General features: G+C 38.4%; 3 protein-coding genes across 3 annotated transcripts; all 3 read right to left on the bottom strand.

The window, feature by feature from the left end:
- Positions 1-3: 3 nt before the first annotated feature.
- LOC117618190 (nuclear pore complex protein NUP62-like) lies at positions 4-1049 on the bottom strand (the record flags this gene model as incomplete). Its single annotated transcript, XM_034347797.1, has 1 exon — positions 4-1049. A coding segment is annotated over exon 1 (930 nt), but the record flags the coding sequence as incomplete, so codon positions are not given.
- Positions 1050-1559: 510 nt separating this feature from the next.
- Positions 1560-4113, bottom strand: LOC117619084 (uncharacterized serine-rich protein C215.13-like). Its single transcript, XM_034348908.1, has 3 exons — positions 3250-4113; positions 2882-2960; positions 1560-2413 (listed from the first exon to the last, which is right to left on the bottom strand). Exons 1-3 carry the CDS (start codon positions 4011-4013, stop codon positions 1619-1621), a joined length of 1638 nt encoding a protein of 545 aa, XP_034204799.1. The 5' UTR covers positions 4014-4113; the 3' UTR covers positions 1560-1618.
- A 3244-nt stretch (positions 4114-7357) lies between these two features.
- LOC117618189 (carotenoid cleavage dioxygenase 7, chloroplastic-like) lies at positions 7358-11076 on the bottom strand. The gene is made up of 6 exons (XM_034347796.1): positions 10305-11076; positions 9561-9689; positions 9322-9453; positions 8150-8416; positions 7622-8022; positions 7358-7504 (listed from the first exon to the last, which is right to left on the bottom strand). Exons 1-6 carry the CDS (start codon positions 11074-11076, stop codon positions 7358-7360), a joined length of 1848 nt encoding a protein of 615 aa, XP_034203687.1.
- Between the last annotated feature and the right edge of the window lie 5837 nt (positions 11077-16913).

Below are 16913 nucleotides of genomic sequence, written 5' to 3'. Positions count from 1 at the left end.
GAAAGACGGTTGTGAAGCAGAGGAAGTGGGTGGTGCGAACGAGAAGCTTGGAGCGGTTGAAGCCGTTGCTGATGAAGTAACAGTGGTGGATGTGGAGGTTGTTGGTGGCTTTGAAAGAGGTGAGGCTGTTGGGAACGAGAAGGCTGAAGAGGAACTCGAGAAGCTTGGGAATGAGGGTGTGGTTGAAGCTGAAGACGACAAAGCAGAGCTGAACAAGGGTGTTGAAGAAACTGTGGAAGATGAGCCAAACAGGGAAGAGGGTGCGCTGTGTGTGAAGGAAGTTGAGCTAAACAGAGATGAAGCAGAAGCGGAAGCGGAGCCAATCAGGGGTGAACTGGCTGCCGATACAGTTGCTCCGAACAAGGACGAAGCGGTGGACGACGGTGCTCCGAATAAAGTAGAAGCGGAAGCGGGCGTTGGCGCCGATGAGGATGAGCCAAACAGGGGTTGGGATGGAGATGAACCAAACAGCGGAGTTGAAGCCGAGGAGCCAAACAGGGATGATGGAGCCGAGGTTGCTGCTGAGGACCCGAATCCAAAAGAAGGGGCCGCAGCAGAGGAGGCTGTGGTGGCGGTGGAGGCTCCGGATCCGAATCCGAAAGAAGGGGCCGGGCAGGAGCTAGGGTTAGAGGACCCAAAAGCGGGGGCGGGAGCGGGGGCGGAGGGGGAGGAGGTGGTGTCGAGGGAGAAGGGGTAGGTAGATGAGGAGGAGGAAGGGTTTGAGGAAGTGGAGGCACTGAAGGAGGATCCGAACGAGAACCCAGAGGTGGAGGTGACGGCGTGTGCGGTAGTGGATTCGAATGGGGAAGCGGAGGACCCGAGTGAGAACCCGGTTGAGGTGGCGGGGAAAGAGGCAGGAGGGTTGGTGAATGAGAAAGGTGTAGTGGACTGAGAAGAAGCAGCGGAGGAGGATCCGAATTGGAAGCCCGACATTGTTTTCCCTCTTCTCTCTTTTCCCTGCTCTCTTCTGTAACAGTGTCACTGAGATTTTTCAAATTTGGGGTTTTTGGGTTAACGCTTTCATTTTCAGAGAGGGTCTTTTTATTTTTCAATTTTTTTAAACTTTTTTTTTTTTTTTTTAATTGTTTCCGAAGTTGCAGTGTGCAGGTGCTTGTCAATGGCTTCCAAAGAGTTCATGGGCTGGGCCTTACAATGAACACCCAGAAATTATTTCTGAACACCCAATACCATGACCCAATTTTTAAAAAATAGAATTTGTTTGGACACCCGACAGCATTTAAATTTGTTTATTTTCAAAGATGATACTAGTCTGTTGATAAGCGCCCTCACTTTTGGGTCAAAGATTATACTAGTCTCTTCTCTTTTAGATCAAAGATTATACTAGTCTCGCAAGGTTGGTCAAAGATTATACTAGTCTCGCAAGTTTGTAACTCAAATGGTTAAGAACATTTGCCTTTACATCCAAGATCGTAGGTTTCATTTCCCTGTAAAAACCTCAAAATTAATGTTTTTTTGTTATTATATTTCTAAAAAATCGTGTTATGTTGTGTTAATATTTGTGGGCATTTTATGAAGTTGGTGTGGTTTGAAAATAATGATTTAAGTGAGTTTAATCTCAATTAGGATTTAGGGCTAAAATGCCCATATGTTAAATATATTATAGTACAATACTGGTTAAAATAACTTTCAAAACTCTAAACTTGGCATCCATGTCTGCTCTCAATTTTGATCCTCTCAGAATTAATGCGTGAGACTCCTCCAATCCAGGTTGGGCAGTGGTGATTTGTTTTTGCAACTTCCAAGCATCTCTAAGGTTACGTTGCAATTTAATTCGTACTTCCTTTTCCTTGGTCTTGATGGCCTTGAGTTGTGTTTGCAATTTGGCAATCTCGGCTTCTACCTCTTGAGCTTCATTTTTGAGATACTGCAATTCGAAGTCCTGAGCAAAGCATTGAGATCTATCTTTCTCTAAATTTTCAGTAGATCTTTGATAGAAATTTCTACAGGTGATAGCTTGCTCGAAGGAAGTGTGAATTGTTCCCCATAAGTCTGCAGCTTGTTGAAACTCTTGAGCTGAAGTGACTCCAGAACTGAAAATAGACTTGGGGATGAGATTCTCTTCAGCCAAAATTTGTAAATTATTGATGAGTTCCCCCACAGATTGATGGCCCTCTTCCACAGCAAAATCCTTGGCTTGCCAGAGCTTGATCCTAGAAATGGCTTGTTCAGCATTGACGCTGGGAGTAAAGCCAGAACTAGAAGAGCCTCCACATATTAATGCCAATTGAGTTTCCAGATCTAGAGCATCAAAATCCAGACTTGAGAGTTGTACTGAAGAGATGGCAGTAGAAGTCTGGACCGCAGCGGCAAGTGTAGATTGCTCCACAAGTTTGGAGCAATCAGATGTGGTAATAGGATATGAAGTTTCATGCTTGAAAGAAGTAAGGGGAGCCTGACAAAACAGAGAAAGAATGGCCAGAGCAACTCAGAATCAGCCAACATAAGAAGACAACACTACTCACTGAAGAAATGGAAAAATCAATCTGTGCATGCTTATATATAAGTAGTCTTTTTATCTTCAATACAGCAAAATAAGGAACAAAAATTGATTGTCCCATATTACTTACATGGATATGATATACAAATACAACTACGAGTAAAAGCACTACTCACTGAAGATATCACGTAAATGAAGTTACTACTGTATCAACATACAGAATGAAAACTGGCTTTAAGTTCATATATCTCAACCAGTATACTTAAACAAGTTCTTGGAGCTCAGCATTCCACTCCTTGATGATCTTCAATTAAGGTACAAAATAAAATGCATCACAAGGACTAGATTTCTTTTTAATGAGAACACAAGGCATAGGTTGGAAAACAACATTACTTAAAAAGAAGAGGAAAACATATGAAGTACCTCCTCCACAGTCTTCCCTGTGATCTCTGAAGGTAATTTTGGTGCAGTAGATATTGTAGTGCTGACAGTAGAAGTTGTCCTATAAGACAAGCAGGGCATAATAGCAGACGTCAGATAGAAGTCCCAAATCTTTATAAGGATATGATTACTTATTTTTCTTTTCAATTTTCAGTTGTCACCAGATAGTTTAGGTACACCACAAAGTTACACAACAGCACTCCATCTAATGTTTCAAGTTTAATCTCGTGTTTGTTTCTTCCTAAGAAATCTTGTTTATAACAAGAAGAGCTATGAAATACCGAAAAGGATTAACCCTAAAGAAAAAAAGAACATAATGCAAAGTTATCACTAAGGCAAAGTACACAGACCCACTAGTTGAAGACTCAACAAGTGACGTTGATGTCTGAGTTGTTGTCATTGCAGCTACAGGTGTTTGTTTCTTCCTAAGAAATCTTGTAGTAGGAGTCGCACCGAAACTCGGCATAGAGAAAGAGGCTTTGGTTGTAGTGCTAGCAGCTGGAGTCGAAGAAACGCTTGTGGTGGTGACTGTAGAAAACAATGGAGCAGAAAGAGTTGAGAAGGACTGTGAGGTGGGTTTTGCGAAGGAAATGGGGGCGGGTGATGAGGCGGTATCGGAGAATACAAAAGAGGGTTGTGAACCAGAGGAAGTGGATGGTGCGCACGAGAAGCTTGAAGCCGTTGCTGGTGGAGTAACAGTGATGGGTGTTGAGGTTGTTGGCTTTGAAAGACGCGAGCCTGGTTGGAAGGAGAAGCGTGGGAATGAGGGTGTGGTTGAAGCTGAAGACGACGAAGAAGAGCTGAACAAGGGTGTTGAAGAAACAGTGAAAGATGAGCTAAACCGAGATGAAGCGGAAGCGGAAGCGGAGCCAATCAGGGGTGAACTGGATGCCGATACAGTTGAAGCCGAGGAGCAAAACCAGGATGATGGAGCGGAGGTCGCTGCTGAGGACCTGAATCCGAAAGAATGGGCTGCGGCGGAGCTAGGGCTAGAGGACCCGAAAGCTGGGGCGGAGGTTGATGTGGCGGGGGAAATGACAGGAGGTTTGGTCAATGGTAAAGGCGTAAACCGAGAAGAAGCGGAGGAGGAGGATCCGAATGGGAAGCCCGACATTGTTTTCCCTCTTCTCTCTTCTCCCTGCTCTCTTCTCCCTCTTCTCTTTTCCCTGAGGTACTTCAAAGTTGGGGTTTTTGGGTTAACGCTTTCATTTTCAGAGGGTCTTTTTGTTTTTTGATTTCTATTTTTAAATTTTTATTGTGCCCGAAGTGTTCAAGCGCTTGTCAATGTCAATTGCCTTGGCTTCCAACAAGAGTTCATGGGCTGGGCCGTGCAATGAACACCCAGAAATTATTTCTGAACACCCAATACCATGACCCAATTTTAGAAAAAGAACATTTTGTTTGGACACCCACCCAACAACATTTACAAATGTACCAAGAACGAGATGAAACCAATCTGGAAAATCTCATCAACTCCAACACTTCAATAATTTGTTTTGCTTAAACACACAAATAGAAAAAAGAAAGAAAAAAAATTTCCAACACTTTTACTTTTCCTTCCGTTTCCAACACTTTTACTTTTCCTTCCGTTTCCAACACTTGTTTCCTTTTTCATTGTCTTCTTTTTTTTTCTTTTTTTTTTCTTTTTTTTTTTTTGGTTGACGATTAATAAGACCAATCTTGCTACAGATGTTTTGTTTGTTGAGTCTTTTCGTATTGAGAACTTGTTTGCTGTGTGTTTTGGTGGGGAGGTTCAGTTGTGTTTACTCTCTTCATACTGTTATTTTGTCTTGAACTTATAAAAAGAAAATTATCATACTTAACCAATTGAAATGAATAATCATGATCTCTTGGACTACAGGGGTTCAAGAGATTTGTGGTCACTCATCGTTGGATGTAAATTCAACGGTTCACTCACTCTTATACTCTTTTTAAGAAACTTTTTTGAACCATTAGATTAATATTCAACGGTGAGTGACCATAATTTCTTGAACTCTTATGGTCCAAGAGGTCAGGACTGTTGAAATAAATTAAAACAAATGAAAATAGTATATATGGGCTTAATCAAGTTGCCCGATCCTAAACATGATCTGAGGATGACGGCCTAAGGCCCTTAACTAAGAGGGCCCACAATTTTTTATATTAAAGTAAATGTCTTTGGTTTGTTGTTGAATTGGTTTCCAATTGATAGAAAAATCAAAACTCATATGAGAAAATGGTCTGCTTTGGAATTTCTTTTCTCGCCAACCCTAACAAGAAAATACACCCCCAATTCAATTTCGCCTATGTCGTTTTTAGTTGACACTACTAGAAAACATCATTATAAGATACAGAAAGTCCGTGACCTTCATTCAAGTTGGCCACTAACAATCCGTGGTGAAAGAGTGTTGGCTATGGATTGGCCACAAAACACCTAATTGTGGTAGTTAATAGCGTTGCCATTAAGTTTCCGCCATAACAATAGGTGTTCCTACTCCATATGTCGTGAGTCCTATGTTATTTTTTGCCCTGCTGCAACTCTGTTTTATACCAAAATAATTCTCTACGCTATGTAGACACAGAATCCACAACCGTAGCCAAAATGACAACTTATTTATATATAAAAATTAATAGTAAAATAAATCCATATACCAATAAGCATTTCTCCTCTTTGTTTTTCGCTACAACACGTACGCAAAATAATTATATTTAAAAAATATGTATTTCATATATACCAATAAACAGTCGTGGGTTTCTTCCTCTGCTTGCACATCACTTGGAAAAGTAACAAATGGGGGTGGGATAGTGAGAACAGATATGTTCACAACAGCAGCAGCAAGCAGGACGGCCCTACGTCCGTGCTAATATGGGCTATAGCCAGGGCGATTTGATATTTTATAGTTCAATATTAATATTTAGCCCACTAAAGCACATCTCTACACACCTCATCCCAGTGATCCCATCCACAGAAAATATTTTTTTTCTTTAGTTAATTAATAATTATTACTCAGCATTTTTCATAAAACACACATTCCTAAAGAACATCCTTTACTTTTAATTGAAAAAAAAAAATCCTTTACTTTTTTCTGTAAATAAAATTATTTTTAAATTTTTTTTTTTAAAAAAAAACCTTTACCTTTTCTAGTGTACATAAAATGTCAATTCAAAATTTGGCTACTTCTTCTCATTTTTATTTTCCAAGTTGGCTTGGATGAATTAAAATGGTTGAGTTTTTTTTTTTTTTTTCCCTCTTCTTTTGTAATGGATAATAAATGCTTTCAATTCTTTTCCTTTCATGGAGAAGTTTATCATGTAATTGCTAATTAACCTTAAAATTCATACTTCAATGAAATTCACTTGTACATTAAATTTTTTAAGTATAAATGTAAGATAAATTTAGTCCACTCTATTTTCAAATTGTGATTCCGTCCTGATTGCAAGAGTCCTGTTTATATCAAATATTGAGGCATCATTTGGTGGCCGGATAGGACAAGATTGGATTCGACTTTATATTGCGGACTGGATTGGTTGAGATTGGACCATACGTTGAATTCTAGCTATTGTTTGATGGCTTGCTTTTTGAGACTGGGCTGGAAAATCTTATATTTTGGAAAGAAAAAAAACCTATTTTTTTTACCAGGTTTTTTAGTATAAAAATTATCTTATCAGAAACAAAACTATCTTTCTTGTTATACAATATTTACAAAAAGATAATTATGAGAGAGAAACAAAATTGCAATCCAGCAAAAGGAAGGTAATTTTAAAAGAGAGAGAGAGAGAGAGAGAGAGAGAGAGAGAGAGAGAGAGAGTTGAAGGTGCTGAAGTGGTTAATTAACAAGCAGCGAACCCTAAAGCGCCAATCTTTTGATTCCCAATAGGATCCCTACCCCATATCCTTCATTTCTATAAGAGTTTTATATTAGCCCATATCAATGTGAGCTCAGATTGGTTTAGCATAAGCTCTTTTTTGTTTTGCTGTATTCTTTTTCACTCTCACTCACTCATGGAATGGTAGATTTGGGGTTTAGAAGGTCAACATTTGTGAGCAAGTGGGCATCGCCTTTTTTTGTGGCTCTTGGCCTTCCTACAATAGGCAAATGAGGCCGCTGGGGGTGACAGTGGTGGTGTTGGATTTGGCTTGGAGTGGCAATGGGTGACGGTTGTGGGTGTGGCTTGGCTACATGGCATGGGGCGATTGGGGGTGGGGGTAGGTGTCTGGCTAGTGCAGCGCCAGTGGAAAAGGGGTGCGGTGTGATGGTTGAGATTGAGAGAGCAATTTTTTAAAAGAAAATAATTTTTTTTATACGTGGCACTTATGTGGCATACATCTCAATAAAAAAACATCGGTCAATAAAGTAAAGTGAGCCACTTCAAATTTTAGGAGACAATGTGAGATTTAATTATAGTTTCAAGAGATAAAGCCTAGGCTGTCTAACATTTATTTTATTTTATTTTATTTTTCTTAAACCAAAAATGAAATTACTCTGCAGTGGCCCAGAAGCCATGAAAACCAAGAGGAAAATTTAGGTGCTTAGGAACTTCAAGTCTTGCCACTAGTGCATCCTCTCCTCCAATCCTTTTGGAATCTAAGATAACCAGATAGCACCATTGAACTGAAACTGCATACTGCCATACAAGAAACATATATACCATAAGTCTCACTTCAAAATTTTGAACACCCAATTTCTTCTTCTTCTTTTTTGGGTCTATAAATTCTTTCAGTAAAAAAAACAAATGTATTACCTCAATTACAAGAATGTAACCATCATCTTCTTCAGAACCTCTGGGGATGAAAGTGGGCTCTCCGATGAATCTCCGGCTTCCAACAGACCATGTTAGCACAGATTTTGTTAAAACATTTAGCTTGGCCACCATGTCAAATGGAAAGTGAGGCAATGCACTGCGAGAACCTGAAGAAGCTGCTGCATATAGGTATGTGTTTTTGCTTCCTGAAAAGGCTGGATTGATAACTGGAAAGTCTGATGACTTGTTCCACTGGTTTAAAGGCTCCACATCACATCTTTGACAGCTTCCATTCACATCCAAGTTTATGGAGACCTGAATAAGATGAGGTAGCGTCTTCCTTTGGCTTCCATTTATGTTCATAATCGAGGGGTCTAGTTTACCACTTTGCCAATCATATCCTGTACATGGAAGCAATATCAAATAAGTCTTAATTAGCAGTTGTAGATAGTAATATGTGACTTTCTTCGATAGTTATGACTTCCTCGAACAAAGTAGAGACTAAATGACACGAGTTGAAAATTTTACCAAATAATTTTTGAAAATTGAACCACTCGTAAGAGCAAGCCGAAGCATGTATTTCAATCTCCAAATTCCCATTCTCATCCAGATTCTCGTAAGCATTGGCTACATGTAGGAGCCACAATTGTGAAGAAGCTTCGATAGGCACTCTCCAATCTCGACCATTTTCATTAGGAGACCGAGGAAGCAAATATATGGGAGATGTGGCCTTGCTAGGGTTCACCGACAATGCTGTTATCATAGGAGAAGTCCCACAAACTGCAGTCATTGCACCTGCATTTTAATATTATTTTAGTAATTAATTTTATCTCGACAGTTTGGTTACATAATATATAGGTCTTTAGCAACGTATAATTGATAGACAATTAACCTGACGATGTAACATATGTTTGTCTGTCACTATAGATTTGTGGGACTTTAACCAACAACAATATGGCTGTATCGAATATGCTTTTGCACAAACTTTAACCATTGACCATCCTTTCTAATTGTTTCTAACGTGGAGAACATTAACCGCAAAAAAAGGAAGAGGTGAAATCTTGTATGAAGTAAGTTTTTTTTCCTGTCAATTTATGGCTCATTAGCAATCATATCGTTTATGAGCCATAATTTAAAATAATTAAAAAGTGGCCAACAGGGTATAGCCTAGTTGAAAAAGCATTTACTTACAGATTAGTGGTCTCAAGTTCGAACTTTCATTACACCTTGATAGTGTGTGTGAGAAACCTTCCTCCCAAGCCCGGCACACAAACTGTGCGTGCTGGGCGACGGTACAGGGTCCCCAAAAAAGTAGGGCCTCCTATAACACCTTTTAACTCAAGAGATATAGTAGCAAAAATTGTTTTTTATGTGCTGATGCTTTTTGGGCTTGATTCTAAAAAAATTTGAGGCTTTTCCTTTAATTTTTATATAGTAAGCCTCTTTACACAAATTAACAAACTTAACACCCAAGCTTGAAACTTTTATTTTACTTTTCAATGGAACGGCCCTGTTCCACCTGTAGTTTAGACTTTTACACGTATTCAACCAAAAAAAACAAAAGCAATGTGAGGGCTAGTGCAATTGGTGAGTACACTTTCACCTTGTAAAGATGGAAGGATCTTCAATATTCTCTAGATCTCATATGATTATTTAATATATAATTTTAAAACTGACGATAACTTATTTAATTAACCTACCGACAACATCAAGCTTGATGCGATTGGCAAATAATATATAGTGAGTGTCTGTGAAAGCCCAATCATGGATCATCAAGTGATCAGCTATGTTAAACTCTTGCTTTCCCAACACCTTGAAATTTGAGTCATATTCTGCACCCAAAAAAAAAAAACACGAAAAATATTATGTATTTATAAAAAAAAATCCACATAATAATGAAATAAAAGGGCTCATGCGTGATGCATATGCCCTTAATTACCATAAAATGTAAAGTTGCTGCATGGCAAAAGCATATCCTCTGCATTGCACGACACCATAAGAAGCCTGTTTCTGCGAGCATCGAGCTTATAATGAGACAACAGTCGCCTTGGAGGCATCTTAAAAACTCCTGTACAAGGCATATACCTTTTAATATATGATGAACAATATTAAACAACTATATAACAAAACAGCGGTTCGGATTCTCTGTTTAGATTTTCTCGTCATGATCTCCTTAAACAAAAACCTCCATAACCTTTTTATATAAGACTATTAGTTAAATATTATATGTGTATAACTTCTATGTATTATTCACAAATATTTTAATCTTTACTCTTCAAATTTACAGCTCGATTCATACTTATTTTTTTTAAACTCTAAGTAAAATATTCTCGTGAATCACGCTTAACTTTTTTCACTATATAAAATAACAATAACTTGGACCCCTTCCTCATCATTATTTTATTAATGGAGTTTGCTTTTTGTATTCCTTGTTTATAGCTACTAATTATACAATATTCCATCCGATCACTTATTCATATTATTATATATTTAAAACAGATTTAATCTCTAATTAATATTATTCTCCAAATGCCCATCTGAAACAGATTGAAAACAAGCTTTCTCTTTAAAAATTCAGACAGATACTTTTTTTTTCCCCCAAAGCCAGCCAAAGCAATTTACTTTGTTTTGTTCACCATTAGTCTCATCTATTAATAATTTTATTCTACATACACGCACGTACCGTACAGAATTGGTTTGAGCAATCTTGCAGCCACATCCCATACACCGCCACCACGGTCTCTACTCTCCACCTCCGAATCACAACCGTCTATCAGACCTACCCTCCCGATCGTATCCAACGTCTCCGATTCAATCTCATACGGATCCCCACCTTCCCACAAACACAACAGCCTCTGGCCCCACCTCAACACACTAGTATTCGCCACATTCTTCATCACCTTAGTATTCCCAACTTTCTGTCCACCTTTCAACACCGAAAACGGCCCCCTGTGCGTGAACCGCCACGTGTCAGTCAAAGGGTCGTGCTCCTCCACTTGAGCCTCAGTTTTCACGTACTTGGCCATGAACTTGACATCTTCGCCAAACCCGTCAAATTTAAAAGCCCTAAGGTAGCCGTGGCCGTCCAATGGGTGCACCGTGGAGCCGTGGTCGTCGGCGAAGAGCCCCGGCCCTGTCAAGTAGTACGTGCCGGCGGGAAAGTCTGATGGAACCGAACCATCCACGACTCTGAGCGCGATGGGTTCGGTTTGTTCTGAGCGCTGTGACACAAAGAGGAATTGGTAGTCCCAAAATGCAGCCACGGAGTCATCTACTACGTCTAGGGTTGAAATGGTAATTGGACCGCGATTGGTTTCGTTGGGTGTGGAGATTGATATGGCACGCGGTGGTTTGGTGGGCACTGGGGACGGAGATTGGTGCACCGGAGGTAGCTTTATCAGTGAAGGGAAGATTTGTTTGGGAATAATTTGGAAGGGGTTGGGGTTGGCTTGCATTTTTTGGGGTGGTGGGTTTTGGAAGTTTTAGGAGCTGCCAATGGAGCAAACGGTGGTAGCATATATATATATATATATATAGAGTTCGAAATTATATAAAGCTTAAGGACAGGGTGGTGGGATTTGCCATTGGAAACTTGGTTTAATTACGGATTTGCCATCCCTTCTGTGGCTCGGGTGTGTACTTTGTGCCCTTCCAAAGTGCATGGTGGGGGCATGTTTTGTGTGTTATGGAGGACATGGGCAAAGAAATTTGCAGATTAAATGGCAGACATAATGCTTGGGATTTACTATTTTTTTGTTAGAAAAAACTTGTTATGGACAGAGAATTTATTTATTTATATTTAAAAAGAATTCTTCATAGGAGAATTGTAGAATAGTACGGTCACGTATAGCTGTTATACATATTTATTAAGCACTCAATAAAAGCAGAAAAAATGACTATACGTTCGCATTTACTTTTCAATTACAACTTTTAGAATTATTTAAACAAAATTTAAAAATATATATTTTTTATTTTATTTTTAAATAATTGAGAGTATCGAGTTTGAAACATCGTTCAATATTAAAAGAGAAGTGCCACTACAATAAAAACTAGTTGGTTACATATTTTGATTTTTAAATAATGATAAAGTAGTCGCATATTCATATCAATTGTCATATAGTGTGATCAATCGATACAATTTGAGTATATGCCACACGTACATTGTTATTGCGACATCGTATCAAATTCGATGTAATTCGAAGCTATAATCAAATCAATATTACTTTCCGATCTTCTTTCTTGGTGTGTTTTTTACTTGAGAATGTGTGCCAAGGTAATACCAAAATCCAAAATAATAGAGAAAACATGCCATGAAATCCGAATCAGAACACACAGACACACACATGAAGTTGCCCTATCTATCATTTGTTCGTGTCACACAAAGAATGAACCCCTATTTCAGACCAGCTGGCACTTTTAATGCTAATTTTGGCTTGTAAAAATGGAATTAAGTAATTATTACTAATAATACGTGTGATTAAGTAGAGGAGAGACAAATGGCATTTTGGCAACGTGGAGGGCGATATTTAAAAGTGGCAGATTATTTGTTTAATAGAACCACTATTAAGACAATGATTTAGAGTTTGATACCACAATTAGGTGTTGGTATGATACCGGGGGAATGATGACAAAAATGGGGCCGTCTATAGAGGACTGATCTCAGCCTCCCACTCAACCCTATTATATTAATGCATGCATTATATACAATTTACAATCCACTCATGCTTTGGGATTTGGGATTTGGGACCCACTTTTTTAAATGGAGGGTTACGTGGGAACAAACGATAATTTTATTGGGAGTAGAAAAGTTATGGAAGTGTCTCGCGAATATATTAGACACCAAGACGCATCTCATCTCCCTTGGAGGGTACACGAGAGACAGTTTAGTACATTTATATTTCAGCCACAAAATTTTTTTTGCTTTTGGAAAAAATTAAATTTTTTTTTAAAAAAATAGAAAATTTTCTCAACTTTTAAACTAAATACATGTAAATGTAAAAGATTTCTTATCAAAATTCAAAAATAATAAGGGCATTTTTGTCCATTTTGACTTTTAAAAAAATATTTCTCTCTCCTTTGGCTTTTTCCAAAATGTCCCTATGAGTTTCATGATATTACAAAGGCAAAAAGTGATTTTTTTTTTTTTTTTATACTTATAGTGTATCGGATTTTTCACTTTTGTTTTTGTGGTTTTAATTTTAGCAGTTTAAGTAGTATAGTTTGACATCCATCACAATTTAAGGATATGTCCAAATTTTCATATAATTTCGTGATGGAGTAAGCACGTATCCCTAACATAGAAGGGTATTTTGAAAGAATTTGAGTGAATTTGTAACTTGTCCTTGAATTACGAGATTTTAAACTACATAGTTAAAATTGACAAAAATGAAACTATGAGGACTATAATGATAAATTCAACAAACTACAATGACCAAAAATTACTTTTTGTCCATTACAAAATCAAGAAAGATTTACTCTCTATATATATTTTTTGGCGGAAGATTTCTTCTATATGAGAAAGTTGAGATAAGAGGTGGAATATTACTTTTAAATTCGTAGTTGAGTTATGGTGTACTAAACAATCATCTAATACTCACAAAATAAAATGCATATTGAGCGATAAATTTTCACGAAAAAAGAGAGGAAAAAAAAATTGACTTGCATTATATATATGCCTTGCAAGCAAAACAAAGTAAATTGGTGGCTAAGAAAAACTAATCAGGCAAATGGAGGGGGCGTTTGGTATCCTATTTAAACAGGGAACTCAAAACTTTGATTTTTCTTAAAAACAAGGAGTTCTTAAATCTATTTTTAAGTTAAAAAACTTGTTTAGTATGCAACTTGAAAACTATTTTAAAATCTTAAAAATTTGAGAACTTGTAGGTTGTTAAAAAAAAACTGAAAAAACAGATATTTTTTTGTTTTTAATAATTAGGGTGTTTTTTTTTTTTTTTGTTGTTCTTGAATTTGAGTTTTTAAAAATAAGACTACCAAACATTTTTTCTTTGTTTTGGACTCAAATTCTGTTTTTGAGTTTAAAAAGTTGGATTCAAGTTGAATACCAAGCAGGCTCGGAGTTTCTCACAAACAAAGTTGTTTCCCTCTTTTCGACCGGGGCGGCCGACAGAAGGAACTTTTGGTCCTTCTTCTTTTGAATGCGGGGCATGCCATCACCAAGCTCCGAATTTGGGCTTGAATGGAATGTGAGTAGATGAATGTGTTATGATTCTAACTTCTGACCAAACGATTGATCAGCCAAGCAAGGAACCTCATCTTGACCTAGATTCTTTCACTTTCTCGGGCTCGAGGATGGTTAGGTTTCGTATGGATGTTTCTGTGATTTTTAGGGTTTTATGTGAAAATAATGCAATTAAACTAAATATGCGTATAAACATAAAGACAAGAATTGAAGTACGATAAAATAAATCAAAGCGATAACTAAAGCAAGAACGAAATAAAAGCGATAAGAACAATAAAATAAACAAACTTGAAATTAAACTCAATTGAAGTGCGATAACAATTAAATGTAAAGGAATCGAAATAAACTTGAATTTAAATGACAATAAATATAAATCGAACAAGAATTTAAATGACAAGGAAATATAAACTTACACTAGAAAAAAGAAGAACTCACTACACTAGGTGCTTGAAAAGTAAAATCCTAAGTCTAGGAAAAGAAAAGTGCGAGACGAAAGATAAGTTTGTTTGTCTGATGTTGTGTATCCTATGCCTTCGTTTGGTGAGGTTCATATAGGGCATCCGTCAGCCCATGGGATGGCCATTGAATGACCAAATGTCAACTCTTTTAAAACTCTTTCCTTTTGAGGCCCCTTGAATTCGTGGGATCACATTGATGGAAATATTCTGATTGCTTGATTCTCTAATGTTTTGAAGTATGCTGAACTATCATCAAACTTCTTGATTTGTTTCCTTGTGAGGCCTCTATCACATGCACATTGACCTCCAGAAATCTTGGGCGTGAATCCGTGGCTTGGGCCTTGACCTCCGAGATTTCATCTTGACATCTGGTGGAACCTTGTGCCTCTTGAGTTTTTAGAATTCTAGATTTGGCTTACCATCCGTCGACCATCAGCCAAGATGAGTGGTATGAGAACTCCAAATATTTGGATGTTGGGTTTGGCCATATGGTGGACAATCTTTGAGTTCTCGAATATTCGAATATTGGGAACTCGGCGGACATACCTCCCGCTGAACTTCAACTCCCTCAGCGGAGATACCTCCCACCGAACTTCAACTCCCTTGGCTAGACTTTGCTTGCCCAAGTGTTGAGAGGAGGGCACTAAGGTGCGCAAAGAGAAAATTCGCCCCAACCCAGCTGTTTGTAAGAGAAGTGGCCGACCAAGGTATTTAAGGAGTTCCCAGCCCAACTTTTTGAGAAGGAAGCATTCGACCACTTTTGTAAGGATATGCCCGACTACTTTTGCAAAGGGAAGCGCCCGACCATATTTTTGAAAAGGCACCACGACCTTTGAAGAAAACACCTCAGCCGCATTTTTGAGAAGGCACCATGGCCTTTAAAGAAAACACATCGGCCGTAATTTTGAGAAGGTACCATGGCCTTTGAAGAAAAGACCTCAGCCACCTTTTTGAGAAAGCACTTCGGCCGCTAGGAATTCTCGGCCGCTAGGAATTCCTGGCTGCTAATAAATCTTGGCCTGTAGGAAATCTCAGCCGCTAAGAATTCTTCGACCGCTAGGAATTCTTCAACCACTAGGAATCTCGGCCGCTAGGAATTCTTCGGCCACTAGGAATTCTCGGCCGCTAGGAATTCTTTACATTAAATCCAGTTGCTTGCATTTTTGAAAGCTTCCCAACTTGATCCGACCCTAGTTCCATTGGCTGCTCAGCTCCGCAATTGAGAAGCCAGGTCGTACCCTATAATCCATCTCCTCCGGTCATGCCCAACTATATCTGACTGCCCAGCTGCACCAGGTCATGCCCAGTTTCATTAGGCCTAACTCCGCAATGAGAAGCCCGTCCGCATCTTCTAGCCACGCCCTGGTCCCATTTAAACTCTCCAAGTTTCGGCCGCAATTGATCCTTCAACCGACAAGCCCGATCTCGATCTTCCAGCCTCACTTTGAGACAAAGCCCAGCATCAATCGAGCCTCTAGTTTTGGGCGAGTGTGCTATACCTGTCAGCCTTTGAGTGCACCTCGGCTGCTTCAGCCCAGCCGCCGTAACTCCAAGCGTTGGCCGCAGATTCCTGGGCACCAGCTACAAAGGCCCATCCCCAAATACCTGGCCGCTAAAACCTCTTCGCATAGCCCCAAATCCGGCCGAGATTTTCAACAGCCCCAACAAAAGTTTAAACGATTTGCAAGAAAAAAAACATCCTAATGCCTCTTTGCCTAAAGATGGTAGAAGACATCAAGAAGTGGTGGAGAAATCAAGGACAGTGCCAAAGGGCTGGTGAAAAGAATCAATGGCAAAGGAAAAGTTCCTTGTAATAATTCTAGGCCGAATAAAATTGACAAGGTATAACAAGCCCGTGTAACATTCGGCTTCTTCTTAAAATAAAATAAAACTGTAACATTGAGTTTAAGATATGTGGTGAGCCCTTCTACAACAGGCTGAGAGCTATGGACCTGGTGGACTGGCATTTTAGCCAGAAAAGCAATTACAAAAAAACAAGCATAGTTTGTGAGTTGTGACATTCAAATTTCAAGCATACGCCAGTCGGCCAGGGTAATGCATTCACCCTCTTACATCTAAGTTTGTATTCATCTTCTCGTTGATTAGATTATTTTAGACTATCACTTGTATATAAATAAATAAAAACCAAAGACAACCCAAAAACAAAATCAGCTATAGACGATTTTTACATCTGTATCAATGGTGAAACTCAATAACATTGACAATTGGGTTTCAGTTAAAATTGAAGTTGGTCATGCTTGATTTATGCCAAATTAGGACATCGTTATTAGATATTTGGACAATGTAGTCTTGCGCTCACAATAAAAGTTCGACTCCTAGCAATATGAAATAGAATACAATAATATATGTATCGAGAATTCTAACAATAAAAAAAAAAAAGAATAAAAAAAAAAAGGGTGTTGATGGTTTATGGCAACTCCTTGTAAAATCTGATTACATGATAGGAAAATGCTCGCAACATTCTCTCTAACCTTCTCCCCTTTCCTCATGACATGTTTCATTCTCATTACACTTCAAATAATGTCATTAATGCATTATATAAGCTAACTTTTGCTTTCCAAGTTTACCCTATTCAATTTATCTAAATTTTTTGGCAACTTTCTTACCATCTTAA

The sequence above is a fragment of the Prunus dulcis genome, chromosome 2, assembly GCF_902201215.1.
Source record: "Prunus dulcis chromosome 2, ALMONDv2, whole genome shotgun sequence".
In the NCBI taxonomy this organism is placed as follows: Eukaryota; Viridiplantae; Streptophyta; class Magnoliopsida; order Rosales; family Rosaceae; genus Prunus; species Prunus dulcis.
Note: the sequence above shows the minus strand (reverse complement) of the source record. Positions and strands in the feature narration are given on the sequence as shown.